Below are 24029 nucleotides of genomic sequence, written 5' to 3'. Positions count from 1 at the left end.
GGGTTTTTAAGGATCCCACTAGTTTCTGCCAGCTTTTAGCTGATGATGCTGCAGGGAAATCATTTTGATGTGTTCTAGTATGCTGCTCTCACTTTCCTTGACTGACTGCTGTGGTCAACTGTCACTTCACCAGCAATCTGACTTTTTTTAATATTTATATATAATTATATAGTTTTATTTCCCTATGCAGATTGTTTTTGGTTCATTGTACATATTATGTTGTTCATTCAGTCCTGCTTGATTTAATTGTTTAAACATTTTACCAAATCCCTTGTTTTATTTAAGGGTGATTTGGCTAAAACAGTAGTACGATGTGTTGTTACAGAGACACTAACAATATAAAGCAAACCACACAAACATCTAAAAAATATTAGAATGTTCTGAAAAAGTTCTCTTTTTTTCATCATTTAAATCAAAAATGTAAATTTTCATATATTCTGTATTCATTATACATAAAATGAAACATGTTGAAATATTTGTTTTTAATTTTAATTATTGTGACTTATAGATCAAGAAAATTAGAAATGCAGTATCTGAAATTATTAGAACATTTCCTAAGATCAATCAAAAAAGTATTTACAATACAGAAATGTACAGCTTCTGAAAAGTATGTTAGTTTATACAGTCAGTACTTGTTTGGGACACCTTTACTATGAATTAGTGCATCAATGCAGCGTGTCACGGAAGTGATCAGCATGTGGCATTGCTGGCTAATCAGGCACAGTAATGTCATGGTCAGCGAACCATTGGGTAGTAGTTTTGTCTACCAGCAGGTGCAAAGTCCTGCTGGAAAAGGAAATTGGCTTCTCACTGAAGCTTGTCAGTAGATGGAAGCTTGAAGTGTTTGAAAATCTCCTGTTAGATGCTGTATTGAGTTTGGACTTGATTAAAGACAGTGGACCAACACCAGCAGCTGCATGACACCTGAAGTCATCACAGACTGTGGAAACTTCGGTCTGGACTTCAAACACCTTGGATTTTGTGCCTCTCCACTCTTCATCCAGACAATCCTCTCAAATCTGTGAACATTGCTTGTGCATGTTTTCTCACAACACTTTTTCCTTCTAGTCAACTTTGAGTTGATATGCTTTGATACAGTACTCTGCCAAAAACCAGCCTTTTCAATAGTGACCTCCTGTGGTCAGACCTCCTGTGGTCAAACCTCCTTGTGGAGGGTGTCCATAATCATCTTCTGGACAACTTTCCAGTTAGTAGTCTTCCCTGTGATCGTGGTTGTGTGTACTGAACTAGATCGATATATACATAGCATTTATACTGTTTGGACAGTAATTACTTAAAATTGAAATGAAAAGTTCAAATATTTTTGAATACTGGATCTCTGTTTTCCAGGAGCTATAAGACATAATCATCAAAATTAAAACAAAGAACAATATTTAACCTTGTTTCACTTTTTAAAATAACTGATGGAAATAATGTACTTTTTCATGATGTTCTAATTTTTCGAGATGAACCAGTATTAGAGGTAGACCAATATGGGATTTTCATAGGCCGATGCTGATACAGATTTTTAAAAAATTTTCAGCCGATGGCCGATATCTAAAGCCGATTGTAGAAGCCGATTTTTAAGGCCGATATCCTTTTATTTTTTAAAGCACATCGATTACAAAAGGCAATTTAAACACTAAAAGTATATACATGTATATATTACAAATTAAATACACTGCATTTTCTCTCTTACCAAGAAACAAATCTCTTACCTGTTTTTTTTTTACCAAATAAGCAGGTGTGGAGCGAGGCTTGTTGCCTGGCTCACTCGCTCCGCTCACGCTCCGCTCTCTGAGTGCCGGGGGTCCTTCTAAGGGAAAAGCGGTTGCGGCAGCTGCCCGTACGGGTGCCTGATCACAAATCGGCTTTTTATTTGTAAATATCGGCCGATGGCCGATATTGAAAGAAGTCCATATATCGGCCCAAAATATGGGCCGGCCGATGTATCGGTCGACCTCTGACCAGTATATACCTAAATAGAAAAACAAATTACAAATGTCTGTGTGTGGTCTGTTATGTTGTGGCCTTCTTTACCAGCATATACATATCTTACAAGAATATTTCACCATTGCATATGAAATGATAAGACATCTAAAATGTGATACATTCTATTTATACATGAGAGAATATGAAATCACCATGTAAGACAGTGAAAAAAATATTTGCATAGTACTTGGTATTGAGGCTCTTCAATCTTTCTTTGTCTTGTCAGGTTCTGCTTGTCAGAGACAAGCTGTCCTCAAGAGGATAATTATCCAAACAGTCTATGTGTCAAAGTCAATGGAAAACTTTTCCCTTTGCCAGTAAGTGTTTGTTTTACTTCAAAACAGTCAAAACCAATTCAAGTTAAGTATTCAACTGTAAAGCTAATTAGTCTGTATTTTATACTTATAGGGTTATGCACCACCACCAAAAAACGGCGTGGAACAGAAGAGACCTGGAAAACCACTAAACATTACTTCCTTAGTCAGACTCTCATCTGCAGTACCCAATCAGATTTCAGTGACATGGGCACCTGAAATTGGAAAAGTGACTAGCTTAAGCATTTTGCTTTTCTGCTTATTTTTCATGTGCTTAATGTGTACCTTATACTTGAGGATAGTAGCACTGAGTTCTTTATAAATGTTGTATGATCAAGATTTTTTTATTGTTTTTCAGACCTATTCTATGTCTGTGTACCTGGTGAGGCAATTGACATCACCACTGCTGTTGCAGAGGCTGAGGATGAAGGGCATCAGAAACCCAGACCACTCCAGAGCACTAAGTAACTTTAACATTAAACCACTATGTCAGCATTTCAGTTTCACTATAGTTTTACATCAGCAGTTTTTTCTTGAGGTACGCACACTTGACGAGAGGTCTCCAAAAATTCAAAAGTTTTACCTGACCTGAAAAGCACCCATCATGTTTACATGAACACATGTAACTAGGTTACTCAGAAATGTCAGTAACCTGTCCTACAGGAAAATTCAGTGTACACCGTTTCAGCAGTAAATAAAGTAGAAAAACATTGTTTGAAATGTTTAGTGTGACTGCAAATTTTAAAAAGTCAACAAGTGCTTAAGTGCTTTAATCAGCTTTGGTTTTAAGATTATATTACTGTACAAAGATAATGAAATGGCTTTGAAATTGCTTGCAGCTCTAAAAACTCTTACCCTTTTCTTTTTTTTTTTTTCCTTACCCTTTTCAAAAAGAACCGGTTGAACTGGTGGTGCTTTTGTATATGCTGATTTGTTATGTTATCTCGAAGAAAACCTGCTCCAGAGCAGGTTAGGTATGCAGAATAAGCTTCCATGGCGATGTATGCTGCTAAGAAATGAATCACAGTCTTTTCCCTGAAATCTAGGATTTTACCTGAAAATGCCTTGTTACATCCAGATCCTACTTTGTAATGCTGGCCTCAGGTTACACAAGGAATCTGACAATGTTCTATAGTACAAAATTAAGTTCTTATAAGTGTAATTGTGATCCACTACCATACTCCCTGATTTTATTATTATTATTTTTATTAACATATTTATTATATGAATACCTTTCATACAGAAACTGCACATCAGAGTGGTTTTCATCAATATAGGAGAATAAAGTAAAACTATAAATATAGTAATGATAAAACATGATATTGAAATACAAAAGAATATAAAAGGGCATAAGAAAAGTAACAAATAGGTCTGATACTAGTAAATTACTCAACACTAAGTAAAACTAGATAAACATAAGCCCATGAAGATATGTTTTTAGGTTTTGCTTTGTTTGAGTTTGTCAGTTGGGCTAGTGTCATCAGATGAGAGGGAAATGTACTCTAGGAACAATATCGTCAGTATAGGTTTGTGTAATGGCAGTACGGAGTGGACCAGTGCTGATGTGATCTGTTGGTTAAGTTCCTAGCAGAGTAAAGTTTGCTTTTATATTTGACTTTGTGTTATTTTTTATTCCTTTAAATTATTCTTTTTCATTATTTTGTACTCTTCCCCTGCCCTTTTTGTTCCAGTTAAAGAGAAGCTCACAGCAGATCCAGACAGTGAGATTGCCACAACAAGTCTTCGAGTGTCACTCATGTGCCCGGTAAATTAAGCATCTGTCTAAAATATTTTTGTGATAATAGCAAGTTTCAAATCATTCGGATTGCTTAAATATTTGCTCAGAATTGTGATACTGTGTATGTTGTGTCCATGGATCAGATCAGGGGAGGGTTCAGATAGAGGTATACATTGCTTTCTGCTGTATTTCTCTTTTAAAACTACATCTTAGGGTCACCAACACACCTTGTTAGTTGTTTAGGAAAACAAACCTTGGCGTTAAGTTGCACTAAAACTGGACACGATTGACTGTTCTTTTTACCTTTAGAATACCTTGGCGCTCATTAGGATGGGTATCATTAAGACTACTACCAGTCTTACCGATACTGATTATCAATCACATACTTTCAAAGTACTGTTATCGTATCTTTTTTTGTTATTTTTTAAGAGAAATAATCTAAATATATTAAGAACAGAAATAACATTGCTTTATATTCTTGCTTTGTTAAATTCCTCTCTTTCAATCTTTAGTTTTATGTAAAAAATACTGAATGCAAGGCTTTCTCTCTGACAGTATTTTTACTGTGTCGTATTAAATAGTTTTACTTGACAAAACAGTTCTCTCGCCGCCAGCACCAACATTCAGGTAGAGAAAGGATGACAGTAAAGCAAGACTGAATTTGCCTAGGGCTCCCACATCTATTATTTAGAGTGCTCTGAAACTAAACAACACTTTAGATGATGTGCTGATCATTCAGCCAACTGTTTAGTCATTACTTTTGTTTATGGACCCATGTTCATATAATTCGTTAAATCTGTAAAGGCTATAGGGTGCTAGCATACATAACATACCTTGAGATATGAAAGACAAACTACAAGCTCAAATTACAGCCAAAATATTATGGTGTTATGAGAATCAGTAGAGTCAGTGGTGTGTGTGTGATGCATGCGTGACTTATGTCTGTGCAGGTGTTGTAAATGCAAGCCAACTCCTAAAGAGATAAACTAAAACAACATAACCAGAACTGGGTGTGTGGGTACTTGCGTAGATAAGCCGAGAGAATGATTGGATTGCAGCCACCTCTTATGTAACCCAGGAACACATTGGGGCCCATAGGTACTCTTGCTTACATTGAGAACCACAGAACCAACAGAAACAAACCTTTAGAGCCACCCTCAAGATGACCTCAGGTTTATCACAGTACAATGAGTACAAGTGATAAGTGATCAGGATTTTACAATGAGATTAAAAAACTTCCAACTCACTTGAAACTTCCATCTGTACGTAAATGGTAGTTCGTAGATCATTGCAAAGTGTTCCCCATTTATTTTGGCTAACTTAAGTCATAATTTGTCCTCCAGCTGGGTAAGATGCGACTGACAGTGCCATGCAGGGCGGTGACGTGCTCTCATCTGCAGTGTTTTGATGCTGCCCTCTACCTGCAGATGAATGAGAAGAAACCAACCTGGATCTGCCCTGTATGTGACAAGAAGGCTGCATATGAAAGTCTCATCATTGACGGGTTAGTTAAACCACTACTACCATATTATGAAAACATGAACTAATGGTTGCTGCCACTGAGGGAGAGACATTCAGATTTTAGTAGATTGCACAGATAGTGTGGAGCCACTTTCTCAATTCTTCCTATGAGAGAACAGAGTAAATGAATATGTATTTTCTGCATGTCCAAACATTTAAATACACTAAGTTTCTCTGTAGGGCTGCACAGTGGCGTAGTGGTTAGCACTTTCGTCTTGCAGTGAGAAGATCCCTGGTTCGCGTCCCGGCTTTCCCGGGATCTTTCTGCATGGAGTTTGCATGTTCTCCCTGTGCATGCGTGGGTTTTCTCCGGGTACTCCGGCTTCCTCCCACAGTCCAAAAATATGCTGAGGTTAATTGATCATTCTAAATTGCCCGTAGGTGTGAATGTGTGAGTGATTGTGTGTGGCCCTGCGACAGACTGGCGACCTGTCTAGGGTGTCCCCTGCCTTCGTCCGAGTCAGCTGGGATAGACTCCAGCCCCCCCGCGACCCTAATGAGGATTAAGCGGTGTATAGATAATGGATGGATGGATGGATGGAAGTTTCTCTGTTCATTTGTTTAGGGACTCCACTTAATTTGTTTAATGTGTTTTACTACATATTAGCCAAACTGATGCTGTAATCCAGGCACTGGAGCATAATTTAATGGACTGGTATTGGCTAAAATATAACCAATGAAAACTCTTTCTTTTACATATGTCACTGTGTTATGCTCACTGTTGAAGCATCCATCTTTTTAATAACAGCTATACTCTACACTGCCAGCATTTCACTGCATATCGAATGAAGGCGTGAATGTTAAAAGTGATGTGGTTGCACTTTGATTTTCTGTGTTGTGACATCTGGATTGCAAAAATGCACTGTGCTCCAGCCTTGACTAATCTGCTAGATGTTCTCTCTATCAGTTTGCAAAACATTCAGGTAGTCACATCAGCTTTCACTAATTAACATTAATTCAATAAGTTAGTTGGCTTTTGTAAGGTTTGTGTCCTCTCTGCAAGCACCAGACCATCACACTTTGACGTCTCTGTGCACACGAAAGTGTGTTTTTAAAATCCCAAGAACTCCAACAGAGCCATACCATACACACATGGACAAAATTGTTGGTACCCCTCAGTTAATGAAAGAAAAACCCACAATGGTCATAGAAATAATTTGAACCTGACAAAAGTAATAATAAATAAAAATTCTATGAAAATTAACCAATTAAAATCAGACATTGCTTTTGAACCGTGATTTAACAGAATTATTTTAAAAACTAAACTCATGAAACAGGCTGGGACAAAAATGATGGTAACCCTAGAAAAGACTGAAAATAATGTGACCATAGGGACATGTTCAATCAAGGTGTGTCCTCTAATTAGCATCACAGGTGTCTACAAACTTGTAATCAGTCAGTCGGCCTATTTATAGGGTTACAGTAGTCACTGTGCTGTTTGGTGACATGGTGTGTACCACACTAAACATGGACCAGAGGAAGCCAAGGAGAGAGTTGTCTCAGGAGATTAGAAAGAAAATTATAGACAAGCATGTTAAAGGTAAAGGCTATAAGACCATCTCCAAGCAGCTTGATGTTCCTGTGACTACAGTTGCACATATTATTCAGAAACATAAGATCCATGGAACTGTAGCCAACCTCAATGGATGTGGCCGCAGGAGGAAAATTGATGACAAATGGAAGAGACGGATAATACGAATGGTAACAAAAGAGCCCAGAACAACCTCTAAAGACATTAAAGGTGAACTCCAAGGTCAAGGTACAGGTCAAGGTTGTTTGAGCCAAAGTGGACTTCATGGGAGACAACCAAGGAGGACACCATTGTTGAAAATAAATCATAAAAAAGCCAGACTGGAATTTGCCAAACTGCATGTTGACAAGCCACAAAGCTTCTGGGAGAATGTCCTATGGACAGATGAGATAAAACTGGAACTTTTTGGCAAGGCACATCAGCTCTATGTTCACAGACACAAAGATGAAGCACATCAAGAAAAGAACACTGTCCCTACTGTGAAACATGGAGGAGGCTCTGTTATGTTCTGGGGCTGCTTTGCTGCATCTGGCACATGGTATCTTGAATCTGTGCAGGATACAATGAAATCTCATGACTATCAAGGTATTCTAGAGAGAAATGTGCTGCCCAGTGTCAGAAAGCTTGGTCTCAGTCGCAGGTCATGGGTTTTGCAACAGGATAATGACCCAAAACACACAGCTAAAAACAGCCAAGAATGGCTAAGAGGAAAACATTGGACTATTGTGAAGTGGCCTTCTATGAGCCCTGATCTAAATCCTATTGAACATCTGTGGAAGGAGCTGAAACACGCCGTCTAGAGAAGGAACTTTTCAAACCTTAGACAACTGGAGCAGTCTGCTCATGAGGAGTGGACCAGAATACCTGCTGAGAGGTGCAGAAGTCTCATTGACAGTTACAGAAATCATTTGATTGCAGTGATTGCCTCAAAAGGTTGTGCAACAAAATATTAAGTTAAGGGTACCATCATTTTTGTCCAGGCCTGTTTCGTGAATTTATTTTTTAAAATAATTCTGTTAAACCACAGTTCAAAAGCAATGTCTGATTTTCATTGGTTAATTTTCATAGAATTTTTATTTATTATTACTTTTTGCAGATTCAAATTATTTCTGTGACCATTGTGGGTTTTTCTTTCATTAACCGAGGGGATACCAACAATTTTGTCCACGTGTGTATATCTAATCAACATTTGAGCATTGACCATATCCATTATATGTAACTGGATTAGAAGTGGGGCTTACAAAATGGGCCCATATTAATTTCCAATAAGAACTTGAACCTTTTGTTGACTGGGGTCATGTGAAATTCAGAACCAAAAAACAGGTTGCTATATCAGAGAAAACAACCAACAATCCACTTTTGTGATGAGTTGGGGTACAGTTAATGTGTATTGATGTTGTACGTGTTTAACTCTTGATTCAGTTTGTTCTTGGAGATCCTGAATGACTGCTCAGATGTGGATGAAATAAAATTCCAGGAGGATGGAACCTGGTGCCCCATGAGACCAAAGAAAGATTCTGTCAAGGTTCCCTCTCAGTCACTTCCAAAAATTGAGAGTAAGTACATTATCTTCATTCACGGATAGGTTGGAATTGATCTTACCAATATTGTGCCTGATTTGTCATTGTTCTATGTGGCATAGATCTCTATTGTTGCCCAAAATCATTTTAAATATAACTCAGTGAATGGTGCCACAGTAGCATTTGCCTTGAAGCTGATGTTGTCCAGGGTACTTGTAACATCTAAGTTAGATTAACTTGAGTAATCTGTTTTAACTGACAGGCACAAATATCTAGCAGGGACACAACTTACAAAAGCTGAACTGGAAGCACAGCCATTGCCACAAATCAGGAAATTGGTATTTCTTATGGTCACTAAGGCTATGTCAACGGCTAGAGTCTCAGTTAGGAAGCAGCCACAAGTTTCCCCAAAATAGTGTCTGGGGAAAAAAAAAACACAACAAAAAGTCTTTAAGTCTGGGCCGCCTATGGTGGACTGCTGGGGGTGTCTGACAAAGTAGACAGACATAACATGGTATTGTGATACTTTATGATAAATCCATTACAATTCAACACTTTTAACTCAACCCCATTTATGCTTGACCAAATTTAGTATTTAAGTTCTTTGTCATTGCGGATGGTATTTGCCGCTGTTATGCCCCCAAAGTCAAACAAAGCAAACAGCAACTCTGATGAAGCTGATGTGCACCATTACATGCTGGAAGACATATGCAAAATTGTAATGGATATAACTTAGGACTAAGTGTCCATGCTCGAGGCAGAAATTCAGCTGGCAATCACCGCAGTACACCCACAACAACTCACCACTCATGAAGAACGCTTAACTTCTCTGGCCGCCCGGAGAGTAATGTTTAACATTATGTTGTGAGCTATTTTCAAAAGCACGAAGCCTTTTCCAAAATTGTACATTAGTGTTTCTCAAGATTTTTGTCATTAGATATGTGGCTGAGCACGACAGGCAAGGGAGGGAACTCAGAAAGCAATGAAGGACAGACCACCACATTGGTGGTTTTTGGCATTTTCGTGGGATTGTTTGATAATAGGTCAAATGTTATGCTTTAACCTTTATCTTTTAGCCTCAGCTCCTTTGCGTCACGCTTCAGTGATCCCTCATTCTACTGAGCCCAGTTCCACCAAGAAAGCTGATGTGATTGATTTGACTCTGGAAAGCTCCTCCTCCTCTGATGATGATGAAGAGGACACAGACCCTCCATTGAAGAAACAATGTGTTTACATTTCCAAGAATGAGGAGATGCATGCAAAGGGGTGAGCAGGCCTCTCTGTTTTGTTTTTACAACCATAAGCAGACCTATGTAATTGGAATGGACTGGTTGTTGGCCTGGCGGATTATCTGAATCAATTCAGAATTTTTCCAATTATTGGTATTGTTTTTGTTAAGCGATTACTGCTAAAATAAATTAAATGCACTACTTTAAGTCTGATGCAGCTGGCTCTTTCTCTGTCTGCAGTCACTCTGTGGTCTCAAGCAATGTCCCTCCCACAGCACTATCTGATTTGCCATGCGTCATGAGTAACAGCCAGTCAACACTGAAATGTATTGGTTATGGACAGAGACAGACAAGTGCATTTGCAGAGCAGAGTAGTTCCTGTGAATTAGCAGAGCTGTACATGGAATATAAGGTAGTCGACACTGCTGAAGTTGTAACAAATAGCACAATATTTCACAAGATTTGCCGTGCCTCTAAACCTGTGCCTAACACTATCTAGAGTACCTATAACATCTAAGGTAGATTACCTTGAGTAATCTGTTTTAACTGACATGCATAACTTTCTAGTAAGGACACAACTTACAAAAGCTGAACAGGAAGCGCAGCCATTGCCACAAATCAGGAAATTGGTGTCTTTTACGGTGGCTAAGGTTATGTCAACGTCTAGAGTCTCAGTTAGGGGGCAGCCACAAATTTCCCTGAAACAACAAAACACAGCAAAAACCTTTACGTCTGGGCCACCTATGGTGGACTGCTAGGGTCATCTAATGAAGTAGACAGACCTAACACAGGATTGTGATACTGAATGATAAATCCATTATAATTAAAGTCTTTTAACTCAACCCGACTTATACTTGACCAAAGTTGATATTTAAGTTCTTTGTCATTGCGGATGGTATTTGCCGCTGTTATGCCCCCAAAGTCAAACAAAGCAATTGCTAGCTTAACCAGCAACTCTGATGAAGCTGATGTGCATCACTACATGCTGGAATACATGCAAAATTGTAATAGATATAACTCAGGACGAAGTCTCCATTGCTCAAGGCAAAAATTCAGCTGGCAATCACGGCAGTACACCCGCCACAACTCGCCACTCACGAAGAAGGCTTAACTCTCTGGCAACCCAGACAGATTCTCAGGAAGCTTGAGGCAAGCAGCTAGCTAATGACAATGTTGAATTACAACATTGTTAGCATACCAGAAGGCACCAAGCAAGGCATGCTAACTACTTTTGTGTATAGTATACTTCCAGAGTTGTTCAGTGGGACTGGCAGGCTGTAGAAATCCCAGCTATTTGACCGTGCTCATTGTGTGCGAACTCCCAAGTCAAAAGAGGGAGAACACCTATGCTCCTTCCTTTGCAAAGTTCCCCTTCTTCAAGTAAAACAGGAAATGCTGAAACTTTCACAACAAAGTGGAAAGTTGACTTACAATGGCCAACAGATTTTCATTTTCCCCAATTACAGTGCAGATTTGGACAGGTGCAGGACAGCATAGGTGAAAGCTCTGCTTTTCAAGGCAGAGGTAAAATATGGGTTCCTCTGCCCAGCCAAGCCTTGCATCATTTTTAGTGATGAGAGTAAGATTTTTAACTCTCCTCATTCTGCAATGCAGTTTTACGTGACAGGGATACAACCATCCGGAAGCGACATCCATTGCTGAGGTACTGACGTCAGACTGACCGGGTTTGTGATTTAAAAACACGCGTGTGCTCGTACATTGCAGAACACGACTTGTCGTTCATCAGATCACAGCCACTCGTTAATCTGTGTAAAACATTGAAGATAAAAATGCATTGTCAAAACTGTCTGTGTCAGATCAGCATGCTGGTTCCATAAATACACATGGCATAGCACCAGCATTTAAGAAATTAGTATTTTAATGTTTTTGTTACTTTTGTTTACTATTTGAACTGAACTATAGTTTGCTGTTATAAACTATATTTTTATTTGTTTTTGCACTGTAACTGTTTGCATAGTTGTATTTCAGAGTAAGTAGTGCAAATGGTGCACATATTGTTAAAAGGTGAATCAATGTCCTTTTCCATGTCTATTACTGATTGGTTTCTGAACAATATATTTGCACCATATTGTAGTCAGATCGAGTACATACCACCACCGACTGACCTTTTTAGTATCACTATAATCTGCATTCTGACAGATATCTTAATTTCTTTTAGGTTAGCTAGATTCTTCCCCAACCCTCACCCAAAAGCAAAAAAATTCAGATTTTGGCTTGTTTTTCACTTTAAGCCCTGCAAGTGTGGCTGTAGTAACAAGCTTGCTGTGCCTGACTAACAATATGTCTGTGGTTTGGAATTATTTCCAAGCCCACATATATCGGTATTGGTATCAGTTGATATCGGAATCGGAAATTGAGAGTTGGACAATACTGGCATATCGGTTTTTGGCAAAAAAGCCAATATCGGGCATCTCTATTCGATAGTTTTAAATCCGATGCATCCTCCTCTTTTCCTTTTTTTGCATTATTTTATTGCTTTTTACTTACTTATGATATAAGTTTATACTCATGTTAGTTACGTATTTGTTCTTATTTTTTTTCCTTGCTTTTTCCCCAGTTGTTTTTATCTTATCAAATTACTCTTGTTCTTTTGGGTGGGGTGGATGTGGGTGGGTAATTCAAATCCTTGTGTTGTTTGTTTACAATTAAATCAGCTTTGCACATTAAACAGCTTAATGACATTCTTGTTTCATAGCTTTAAACATTCAAAATATTATCCAAAACAGATACAGCCTTTAATATGCAAGAAAAGTGATAGAAGAGTGAAAGATTAAGAAAACGGAGAAGAGTAGACATTAACTACAGGAGGAGAGGAGACAGACTGTTCAAATGCAAGTAATCAATCTAACTGTAATTCAGTTGTATTCAGTTGTTGTAATCGTTATTAATGAAGAATCTGAATTGTGAATGGCAAGTTCCCTGCTACCACATGCTGATTACCAGTGATCGGTGTTTTATCAACCCTGAAAACTCCCTGAGGGTGGCTTATGAATCCATTTTTGAATCTCATCCTCATGTACACTACCAGTCGAAAGTTTGGATGCACTTTTTCATTCATTTGAATGAGAAAGTGTGTCCAAACTTTTGACTGGAAGTATATTTGTCACATTACTCTAGAGGATACACAGTTGCTGTCAGCACTTTTAATTATTTTTTCCATTCAGTGACATCTTTGATAATGCTGAACACCATGTTTTTTTAAGTTTTATATCTTTGCTGTTTTCTGGATGTATGACATCTGGAGCACACAATTACGTAAAAGCTTTTTAATATAAGTTTTAATATAAGGCAGCAGGTATGTTTGTACAGGAAACGTCATCAGTTTGCTGTGTTCTCTCAGGGTGTTGACCTACCAGCCCACTGTGCGCGTGCCAAACGTCCAAACCTTGGACCCATCCTATCTGACCTCTACCCTTGCTGACTATGCAGTCCCCTTCCATCCATCCACCCTAGCCACCATCCCTACAGATATGCAGAGTAAGTCAGCTAAATAACAGGACTCTAAGCAATATCTACAAGTTGGTACTGTTAATAATCTTTCCGTTCTGTCTCTTACCCATAGGTCTGGATTTGTTTTCCTTAATTCAAGCAGATCCTCAGGTAAGTTTGTTGTGGTTTCACACACATAGAAGCTTCACTTCATGTTTTCCACATCATTATAACAGCAACATAGAATAGTCTGCCTAAATTGCTAGAATAGTCTGCTTAAATCGCTGTCTAATGAATGTGTCTACTGATGACAAATGTGGCACAAGTGAAGCTCTCTTGAACAGCAGAGATTATGTGCTTTGTCTTCAAAAACACTTGACTTACTAAACCATCTTTTAGGTGAGTGGACTGATAAAACAGAAAAAATAAAGGAGAGGCAATTAATTTCATAATGATATTCCATCCGTCCATCCGTTTTCTTCCACATGTCCGGGGCTGGGTTGTGGAGGCAGCAGACGAAACAGGTCATTCCAGATGTCCCTTCCCCCCACAACGCTTTCCAGTTCTTCCTGGGGGATCCCAAGGCGTTCCGAGGCTAGACTAGATACATAATCCCTCCAGCGGGATCTGGGTGTGCTCCGGGGACTCCTCCTAGGTGGACGTGCTTGGAAAACCTCCAAAGTAAGCCTCCCCGGAGGTATCTGAGTCAGATGTCTAAATCACTTCAACGGGCTCCTTTCCACACAAAGGAGCCAGGAGCTCCCTCTGGATGTCCCAGCTTCTCACCTTGTCTCTAAGGCTGAGCTCAGCCACTCTGCAGAGGAAGCGCATTTCAGCCGCTTGTACCCGCAAGTTTGTTGTTTCAGTCACTACCCAGAGCTAATGACCGTAGGTTAGGGTTGGAACACAGATGGACTGGCAAATCAAGAGGTTCGCCTTGCCACTCAGTTCCCGCTTCACCACGATGGTCCGGTACAAAATCCGCATTACTTCTGCCGCCACACCAATCAGCCTGTCCATCTCTTGCTCCATTTTCCCATCACTCCTTAACAAGATCCCAAGATACTTAAACTTCTTCGCTTGGGGATTCAACTTCCCCCTCAACCTGGAGGGAGCAATCCACCACTTTCCGGCAGAGAACCTTGGCCTTGGACTTTGAAGTACTGACCTGCATCCCAGCCACTTCACACTTGGCTGTAAACTGCTCCAGTGCATCCAGAAAGTCACAGTCTGATCATCATCTGCAAAAAGCAGAGGCCTTAGGTCCCCAAACCAGACACCCATCTCACCCCGGCTGCACCTTGAGATCCTGTCCATGAACATCACAAACAGGATTGAACACAAAGGGCAGCCCTGACAGAGTCCAACACCCACAGGAAACGTGTCTGACTTTGAATGTGGACACAGCTCTCCCTTTGGTTGTACATGGACTGAATACGTATTAGCGAGCCTGGTTCCCCATACTCCCGCAGCACCTCCCACAGAGCCCCTCAGTGGACACAGTCGTAGGCCTTCTCCAGATCCACAAAACATATGTGGACTGGCTGGTCGAACTTCCATGACCCCCTCAGCAGCGCCACAAGACTAAAGAGCTGATCCACAGTTCTATCACCAGGACGGAGTCCACATTGGTCCTTCTGAATCCAAGGTTCGACAATTGGTCGGAGCCTCCATTCTAGCACGCAAGACTAAACTTTCCAAGGGAGGCTAATAAGTGTGATATCCCGGTAGTTGGAACACACTCTCCTGTCCTCCTTTTTGAAAACGGGGACCACCACCCTGGTCTGCCACTCTACAGGCACCGTACCCGATGCCCATGCGACATTGCAGAGACATATCAGCCAAGCCAGTTGACAATGTCCAGAGCCTTCGACATCTCGGGGTGAATCTCGTCCACACCTGGTGCCTTGCCAGTGAGACACTTCTTGACTACCTCGGCAACCTCTGGACGAAGATTCCCCTGAGTCTTCAGGCTTTGCCTCCTCAACAAAAGACATGTTTACCAGGTTCAGAAGTTCCTCAAAGTGCTCTTTCCACCATCCGACAATGTCCCCACTGTGGGTCAGCAGTTCGCCTCTCTGACTGTATGCAGCCTGAGCAAAGCCCTGCCTCACCTTCCTGAGGTGTCGAACAGTTTGCTAGCACTTCCTTGAGGCCAACCGAAAGTCTTCTACATAGCCGTTACCAAGTCTCTGACAGCCTTCCCTGCCTTCGGATCCAACTCACCACCAAGTGGCGATCAGTTGACAGCTCTGCTCCTCTCTTCACCCAAGTGTCTGAGACATATGGCTGTAGGTCTGGTGACACGACTATGAAGTTAATCATTGACCTTTGACCGAAGGTGCTCTGGTACCAGGTACACTTATGAGCTACCTTATGCTTGAACATGGTGTTCATTATGGCCAGTCTATGGCTAGCACAGAAGTCCAATAACAAAACACCACTGGGGTTCAGATCGGGCAGGCTGTTCCTTTTGAAACTGTTGTCTACGTTATAGAAAAATACTGAAGGCATGTAAAGCAGCACCAAGTAGCCAGGGTTTTCTGTTACTGATTTTGAATGGCAATGTCTGGTTCTAACTACTTACAGAAATGCTGGTCAAACTACAAAAATGAAACCTTATTATCTAGGAAGAACATTAAGAACAAGCAAAAATAAGTAGAAGTAAAAAACTTACTGGTGAGTCACGTGGATCCTGACTAAAGATAACACCATGTCCGCACTAACCCATTTGGCTCACACTCATCTAAGGATTGCATCAAGTCAATCAAACATGTGGGATACTGATCTGGTCAAGTAAGTAACAGAGGTGGTTTTTAGTCAGTTTCAGCTGCTTTGGTGTTCATGAAATTAACAGCAGGTGCACTAGAGGGGTAACAATGAGACAACCCCCCAAACAGGAATGAGTTTACAGGTGAAGGCCACTGACATTTTTTCCCTCCTGTTTTCTGACTGTTTTTCGCTAGTTTTGCATTTGGCTAGGGTCAGTGTCACTTCTGTTAGCATGAGACAATACCTGGACCCTACAGAGGTTGCACAGGCAGTCCAACTCCTCTAGGATGGCACATCAATGCGTGCCATTGCCGGAAGGTTTGCTGTGTCTCCCAGCACAGTCTCAAGAGCCTGGAGGAGATTCCAGGAGACAGGCAGTTAGTCTAGGAGAGATCGACAGGACCGTAGAAGGTCCTCAACCCATCAGCAGGACAGGTGTCTGCTCCTTTGTGCAAGGAGGAACAGGATGAGCACTGCAATAGCTCTAGAAAATGACCTCCGGCAGACCACTGGTGCGAGTGTCTCTGACCAAACAATCAGAAAGAGATGTAATGAGGGTGGTCTGAGGGCCTGACGTCCTCTAATGTGCCCTGTGCTCGTTGACTGGCACCATGGAGCTCGGTTGGCATTTGCCATAGAACACAGGAATTGGCAGGTCCATCACTGGTGCTCTGCGCTTTTCACAGATGAGAGCAGGTTCACCCTGAGCACATGTGACAGACATGAAAGGGTCTGGAGAAGTCGTGGAGAACGTTATGCTGCCAGTAACATTGTTCAGCATGACCGGTTTGGTGATGAGTCAGTGGTGGTCTGGGGAGGCATATCCATGGAGGGACGCACAAACCTCTACAGGTTGGACAGTGGCACTCTGACTGCCATTAGGTATCAGGATGAAATCATTGGACCCATTGTCAGACCCTACGCTGGTGCAGTGGTCCTGGATTCCTGCTGGTGCATGACAATGCCCAGCCTTATGTGGTAAGAGAATTCATGCAGTTCCTGGAAGATGAAGGAATTGATACCATTAACTGGCTCCCACGCTCGCCTGACCTGAATCCAATAGAACACCTTCCGACGCCACCAGGTTGCTCCTCAGACTGTCCAGGAGCTCAGTGATGCCCTGATCCAGTTCTGGGATGAGATACCTCAGGACACCATCCGTCGTCTCATTCGGAGCTTGCCCCGACATCGTCAGACATGCATACAAGCACATGGAGACCATACAAACTACTGAGTACCATTTTGAGTTGCTGCCAAGGAGTTTCAGCAAGATGGAGTAGCCTGCCTCATCAGTTCTTCACTTTGAGTTTTGGGGCGTCTTGAATTTAGCCCTTGTGTGGGTTGATAATTTTCATTTCCATCAAACAATGGCATCTTTTCATTCCTAACACATTATCCAGTCCATATCAATGTAAATATCCAGTTTGTTTTTTCCCTGCATTGAAATATGATGTTTTCAAATGTATATATACATTATATATATATGTATATATATATATATATATATATATATATATATATATATATATATATATATATATATATATATATATATATATATATATATATATATATAATGTATAAATAACAAAAACAAAGGTTTGAGAGACTTGTGTAAATACATTTTGTCTGAAACTTTGCAATGTCACCTTCCAAACTACAGAAAAGTACAAGAAAATGACAAGATTAAAAGGAAATTAGACATTTTTTTTCTGTAAGCTTTTATTTTTCTTATGATAAAAGGTTTAAACCAATAAGTAACTGTGAAAAAGTGATTAACCAAGTTAATTTGTGTAACTAGTGTAATTGAACATTTCCCCACTGTGGTATTAATAAAGGCTTATATCGCAATTAGTTTTTAGTAAGAGCGTCTTAATTAATCAACAGCAATGCTAGTGAATTTCAGTAGCACTCCTGACCAAAGTTAATGCACACATAGTTTTGGAATGTGTAGCAGGAGATAAAGGGGGATTACAAAGCATAGCATAAACTATGCATAAGCCTTGTTCAGTTCATGCAGAATGGAGACATATTAGAAGGCCAACTGTAGAAAGTGCGTTGCACTACCAGGAGAACTACCACATATTGAATAAGAGACATTATGTTGTAGCATCTCACACTACAAGGTTCTGACATTTTGATAGGAATGATGCTTATTCTGACCAATGTGTTTTCGTCCTTCAGCATTACCGGCCTCAGATGTTTTTGGATAACCTGACAAACAGCATGCAACCTGCAGCCAGCACCAGCTCAGCTCTGGTATCCTCCTCCAGCAGCCACTATGACACCAGCACCCATGCTGCCAGCTCCATCCACGAGGCCCAGGTCATCACAGGAGGAAGGGGGAGTGCCAGAGGAGGGACTGACAGCAGCATATCAGATGTCATTTCGCTTGACTGAGCCACATCTCACTGGACCTTTTCAGGCCTGTTTTGTGGCTTTTTAGTGTGGTCTGTATGTACATGAAATATTGAGGTCTGCACAGAAGCACCCGAATTGGTATACATGAGCATTTTGATGACCTGAACATTTTTGTTTCAAATTGTATCCAGGCAGGTTTTTTTGCACTTGGATTTTTAAAATTCAAATGTGGTTTCCTTCCCATCTCCTATGGTAGGATGATAAAGGCAACACTAACTGAAGAGTTAACAAAGAGTCAGTGTTTTGCTAGTTCTCCTGCCCTTGGCATTTCAGGAATTATCTTGTTTGCTTTTGTAACTTTAGTCTCATTACATCATAAAATTGAAAGGAAGTGTTTCGTTTTGGTTAGCCTATGTGCCACTGTGAGGTTGACCAGCAGCATACTCTGGATTGGAATCAATGGAACTTTGAACGCTTTCACATCAGTCATTTATTTCAGTCTTCATGTCAAAAAGGTATTGCTTAGGGAACTTTTTTTTTAATTGTTTCTTTTTATTTCATCCTACCATTTTTTGATGACTTGCTAGTCAGCTAGTCTTGTGGCTACCCTTTATACAAGTAGATTTATTTTAATAACACTTCACCCTCATCTCTGCAAATGTCTTCCTATCAGAAAGAAAAATGCCTGTGATGCTTTTTTAGCATTCATTCAACAATGGAAATATTCACACCATTCAACTCCTGATTTATACCATATTGTTTGCTTGCACATATGAGTGAATCTGACACAAGTCTGTTGTGGCCTGGTTAACATGAACTTTGTGCCTCATTAGGATGAAACAGAGTCAGAATGAATGAAAAAAGAGCTTGGACTTTTCACAGCAAGAGCTCAAAATTTTCATGCAACATTATCGCAAGTGAATAAACGATTGACACAGGAAGGACCTCTAAGAAAGACTTTTGGACAGACTCTTCACTTTGGAGGTGTCGGACCTCCCTACACACCATGGACAGGGCTGTTTCTGGCTGTTTACTGTATCTGCTTGTTGTGGTCTGCCTGTTTGACTTTTCGTTCACACCAATAGAAAGGATTAAGGTCATGAATTCAGATGATTTTGTTGGTTCATTAGATAGTTCCCACTTTGATGGGGTTGGTTTTTGTTACAGGGCAGCTTTTATGTCATACCCATGTAAAATGTTCCTTTGTTTCATTGTGATTTAATCAGAGCAATAATAATTTAGAGTTGGGTTAAAAATTGTAGTGTGATTCCATATGTTCTGTACCACTCTGCTGCCCAAATATTTCCCTTATGTATGATCAATCTGTTGTCTTATGTTAATTACAGTCACAATTGTTGTTCTTTCAGAGAAATATACTTAAAGGAATCATTCAGATTTAAAGTAAATACAATGATTTGCTTTTCTTTAGAGAGTGAGATGATCAAATGAATATCAGTCTCAGGGCTGTGTGCAAAGTCAGCTTGTTGTTCATTCATTACTCCATATATAACAGACATTAAATAGTCAACTCAGTACACCTTTTACACAGAAAACATGTCAACTATTTATTGCAGGAAAAGCACAGGTGTAAGTGATGGCCCGCATTCCCTGTAGGTGAGCTTGTTCCTTTGCCATGGTATTGGCTGACTGGGACACTGGATGGAACTGAGTCATTGCTAATAAAATCAGTTTCACCTCTACTTTGCTTTACCTGCTATAGGAAGTCAACATTTTGATCATTGTTAGCATTATCTCTGTCAGCTGTTGAGTCATGCAGCCGTGTGTCGTGTGGCCCAATGGTTTGGTCCGAAGGTTAGTGGTTCAAACCCCAATGCAGCCACTGTCGGGCCTTTGAGCAAGGCCCTTAACCCTTCCTGCTCCAGGGGTGGCGTATCGCGGCTGACCCTGCGCTCTGACCCCCCAAATTGGGGGGATATGCGAAAATCAGAATTTACCCTTGTGGGATTAATAAGGGATAATAAAATTTTTCAAAAAATATGGACCATTGCATTGGGGGTTGATGAATACCATGGACACTATTTGTTTTCATTCTGTTGTAAGGGAGCTACACAGTGTATGCATTAACATATTCAAATTAAATGGCAGACAGTTAATATAGTTCATAGTATATAGGGAGTGATTCAGGCACAGCCCAAGTGCCCAGATGTTGTAAACCTAACTTCGTGAGAACAATTTATTTATACTGCACATTTAAATACAGCAAAAAGTTAATCCAGTTAGAACAAAAAGTAGTCTATTACAAACCTCAGAACAATTCAACCTTTGCATCAAAAGTTATCCAAATCAGATAGGATGAATTACAAGGGTAGCTCAGCATTAAGAGTGGAAATGGCTTGCCTGTATGAGTCAAAAGTTCAGAAATGCACCTACCAATACCTGTAAAGCTCAGTAATTATCGTACTATCTCCAAGGCTGTTTCCCTATTTCCAGTCCTTAGACTAAGCTAGACTAACCATGTCCCGACTTCAGCTCTGTGGCTAACACAGACATCACAGTGATATTCATCTCCTCATCTTGCACTCATAAAATTTAGCCAGATACTGAACTGCCACATTTGTGAAAAATAAAAATCTTTATCAACTTGCCCAGTATAAGGCAGTTTAAAGGAGCATTTTAAATAAGCTCTAAATTACTGTGTTTGCTTGTATCTATGTTAGTGTTAAACTTCAGGCAAGTCCATCCTGCATGAAGTCTCTTGCTCTTCCCTTCAGTTGTCCTTTATAAGTCCTTTAATTCTTCTGAATTGTGACCTCTGCTATTTTTGGATTTTGCTGTATGTCGATGATGCTATATGTTGCCGTCTGGGATGAACAGACATCACATGAACATTTCTCAGTGTTAACTACTACGCTCAAGTCTACTTACTTGCAGTTAATGACAGGCAGCAACATACAGATTGGAAACAGAGCAGCTACTGTATCATAAATATATCATCTTGATTGTTTGTTGTTTATGTGGACTCCCAAGCTATTGGAAGTTTGATCTCAGGGACCTACAGTCTGCTTTTCTGGGCTTGAACAGTCTAAGTGAATTAAAATATAGACGCATAGTAACAATACTGTCAGCATCTGTACCAAAAATACAGATGGTGATGTAAAAGTAAAGCTAATGTATAATATTTCTTGGTTTCTTTTTTATTCAAACATTATGCCAAGGAGTGTTGGCATTTGCAAAGTGATATGTTAAGGCAGTGTTAGTAGTTTACCGAATTGAAAGAAGAAAGGAAAAACTTTACTTGCCTTTAGTGGTATCTATCTATGGATATTTTTTTCATTCATGTGAACAAGTTTTGTAATATCTTTGAGATTTCACTCTCAACAAAATTTAGTTGTTTATTAAGACATGGCACTTAATGTTTTTTTTTTACTGTCATTATCCCTGCTTCTCTGTGTATTCCACAGACTGAGACAGTCTTGATTAGAACTGCTATGAAAACCGTCAGCAAAACTGCTGTTGCTGATTGTGTTTGCTTCCAGTGTGTTGGGGTGGAAACATAAATGTTACACAAACATCTCAAAGCCTGGACAAAAAAGCAACTTCATGGTAACATACCATTTGTCGTATATGGGAAAATATCATCTTTGTCATTCTGGTGAACCAAGACTTAGGAAGAATGGTATAATAAACTGAAGTGTGCAAGATCAAGATGATCAGAACCTTTTCCCACCTGATCAGCACCTTTACTCATTCAGGAAAAACTCTTTAGTGGAGAGTGTTTGCAGAAAGTTCATTGACTTGTGAAAATACTTACTAGATTAAGAGTCTCAGTTCACCTATTGTGGGGTTTTTTGTACTCGTCACACTTTATGGACTTTGAAACATAATCCAGATCACTTGAAAGTTTCTCTTTTCACACCATACTAACATTAGTTAGAGGTAACTACTCCCTTTTGTTGAAGCTTATTACAGGATGGTTTATTTCAAAGTTGTCTTTGTTTTCCTGTATCTATAAATGTGCAGCAATTTGCAATGTGGTACCATGTATAAATTCTTCTTTTTTTGGAATTAAAGGTTTTTGTTTTTTATTCAGGTATAATTTGTTGGTGTTCGAATATAATGTCATTCTAGTAAATTAAGCTATGTGCCTCAGTTTGACCCAAGTGTTAACTTCAAGGGGCCAATGGATTCAATCAAACATGTTCTTCAATTTTAACCCATATTTGAACAAACTTTTCAGGATTACATTTCAGAATGTTTTAAGTAGCCCACTTAGCTAAGAGAGGAAAATAAGACTTTTAAGTAACTTATTTGACTGACCTATTCACTGACACAGGAACAACTCTCAAGTAGTCGTGCTATTATTCTCAAGTGTATGACTGACCAGGGAAACGTAAGGATTTAATCCTGATCTACTTTATTGTTCATTTTTAAGAACTTTTGTCTTTGTAAGATTTGCCCTTCTGAAAAAACGTGTAGTTGTGTTACTTGTGTGAATTTTAATGTCTCTAATGAAGTGTATAAGCAGTATGAATGTCTTAATATCGAGAAAACAACATCAAAAATCAGAATAGGAAGCCTATCTGTGGCTGTAAAGTAAAGTTGCTGGTGGTGGTGGTACTCCAAAAAAATTATATAAGGAGTATTTAGTAAAACAGTGGCAAGCGCACAAAGTTAAATGGCATAGAATATGATTCTAATCACAAAAACTAAATTACAAGGAAACAGCTGAAATCACTACAGTTGGATGAAGCTAATTTCACATTGCTTCAGATGACATCTTGTGCTATATTATAAAGTTACTCTACAAGTTCTTTACTTTCTTGCTTTATGGCTGGTCACACTGCTACCCATTTGCATTCATGGGAAAGCAGTTGAGCTCAGTGAGGAGACAGACTTCCCTCTTATTCCACAGGAGGGCAGTCCAAGCTCAATCAGTGACAGACCACAGCTAACTAACAGCAGAAACGAGAAAATGTGTTTTGAGCACCAGTGAAACTTGCCTGACCTAATTAACGAAACCAGCTAATTTCAAGCAAAAAAAAAAAAAAAAAATCTGATGTGGGTGGCCAAAAATGAATTGATGAGTTTATGAAATCATGACATCATGAAACAAAGGTCTGTAGTTTAACCACTGCCATCCAAACGACTGCCCATTTTCAAGCAAAGATCTCATCAAGGGTTGCTGAAGATATCATATTGATGTACATGAAAATGTGCATCAATACGAATTGTCCCATTTTAAAAATAAATGAATAAATGAAATGAAAAATAAAACAAGCAATATCCATCTGTTGAGAAACACAGTGAGCTACAGAAAAGGTCAGTTAGTTCTTAGTAACGAGGACCTGTGTTTAAGATTGGAATCCTGGTTGACAGATAGTTCTCTATAAACTGGCAAGTTAGGTCAGGCAAGTTTCACATCTATACATCCTCACAATGACCTCCATCAACTGGGGAAATGCTGTTTTTAATCTTTGTGACAAGGTCACGGGGAACAAGGTCCAATTAATCATTGTACAATTAACATGTCAGGTCAGATGACAACCAGAGAGCAGGTACAAACAGCAGGGCAGGAAATACGGAGAAATCAACAGCAAAATGGGGTAAAGGCAACTTGGGAAATCAGATTTAACTGTCAGA

General features: G+C 39.7%; 1 protein-coding gene across 1 annotated transcript in view; it reads left to right on the top strand.

Annotated features, from left to right (window-relative positions):
• Window positions 1-22474, top strand: part of pias2 (protein inhibitor of activated STAT, 2) — a 28743-nt gene extending 6269 nt beyond the window's left edge. The window contains exons 5-14 of the mRNA XM_023286576.3: window positions 2219-2309; window positions 2401-2535; window positions 2665-2770; window positions 3998-4071; window positions 5388-5548; window positions 8519-8652; window positions 9693-9882; window positions 13207-13343; window positions 13429-13466; window positions 18252-22474. Of these exons, the coding sequence (XP_023142344.2) occupies window positions 2219-2309; window positions 2401-2535; window positions 2665-2770; window positions 3998-4071; window positions 5388-5548; window positions 8519-8652; window positions 9693-9882; window positions 13207-13343; window positions 13429-13466; window positions 18252-18467 (1282 nt within the window). The 3' untranslated portion in view covers window positions 18468-22474. The remainder of the gene's footprint in view (window positions 1-2218; window positions 2310-2400; window positions 2536-2664; window positions 2771-3997; window positions 4072-5387; window positions 5549-8518; window positions 8653-9692; window positions 9883-13206; window positions 13344-13428; window positions 13467-18251) is intronic.
• Window positions 22475-24029: the final 1555 nt, after the last annotated feature.

The sequence above is a fragment of the Amphiprion ocellaris genome, chromosome 6 (assembly GCF_022539595.1).
Source record: "Amphiprion ocellaris isolate individual 3 ecotype Okinawa chromosome 6, ASM2253959v1, whole genome shotgun sequence".
In the NCBI taxonomy this organism is placed as follows: domain Eukaryota; kingdom Metazoa; phylum Chordata; class Actinopteri; family Pomacentridae; genus Amphiprion; species Amphiprion ocellaris.
Note: the sequence above shows the minus strand (reverse complement) of the source record. Positions and strands in the feature narration are given on the sequence as shown.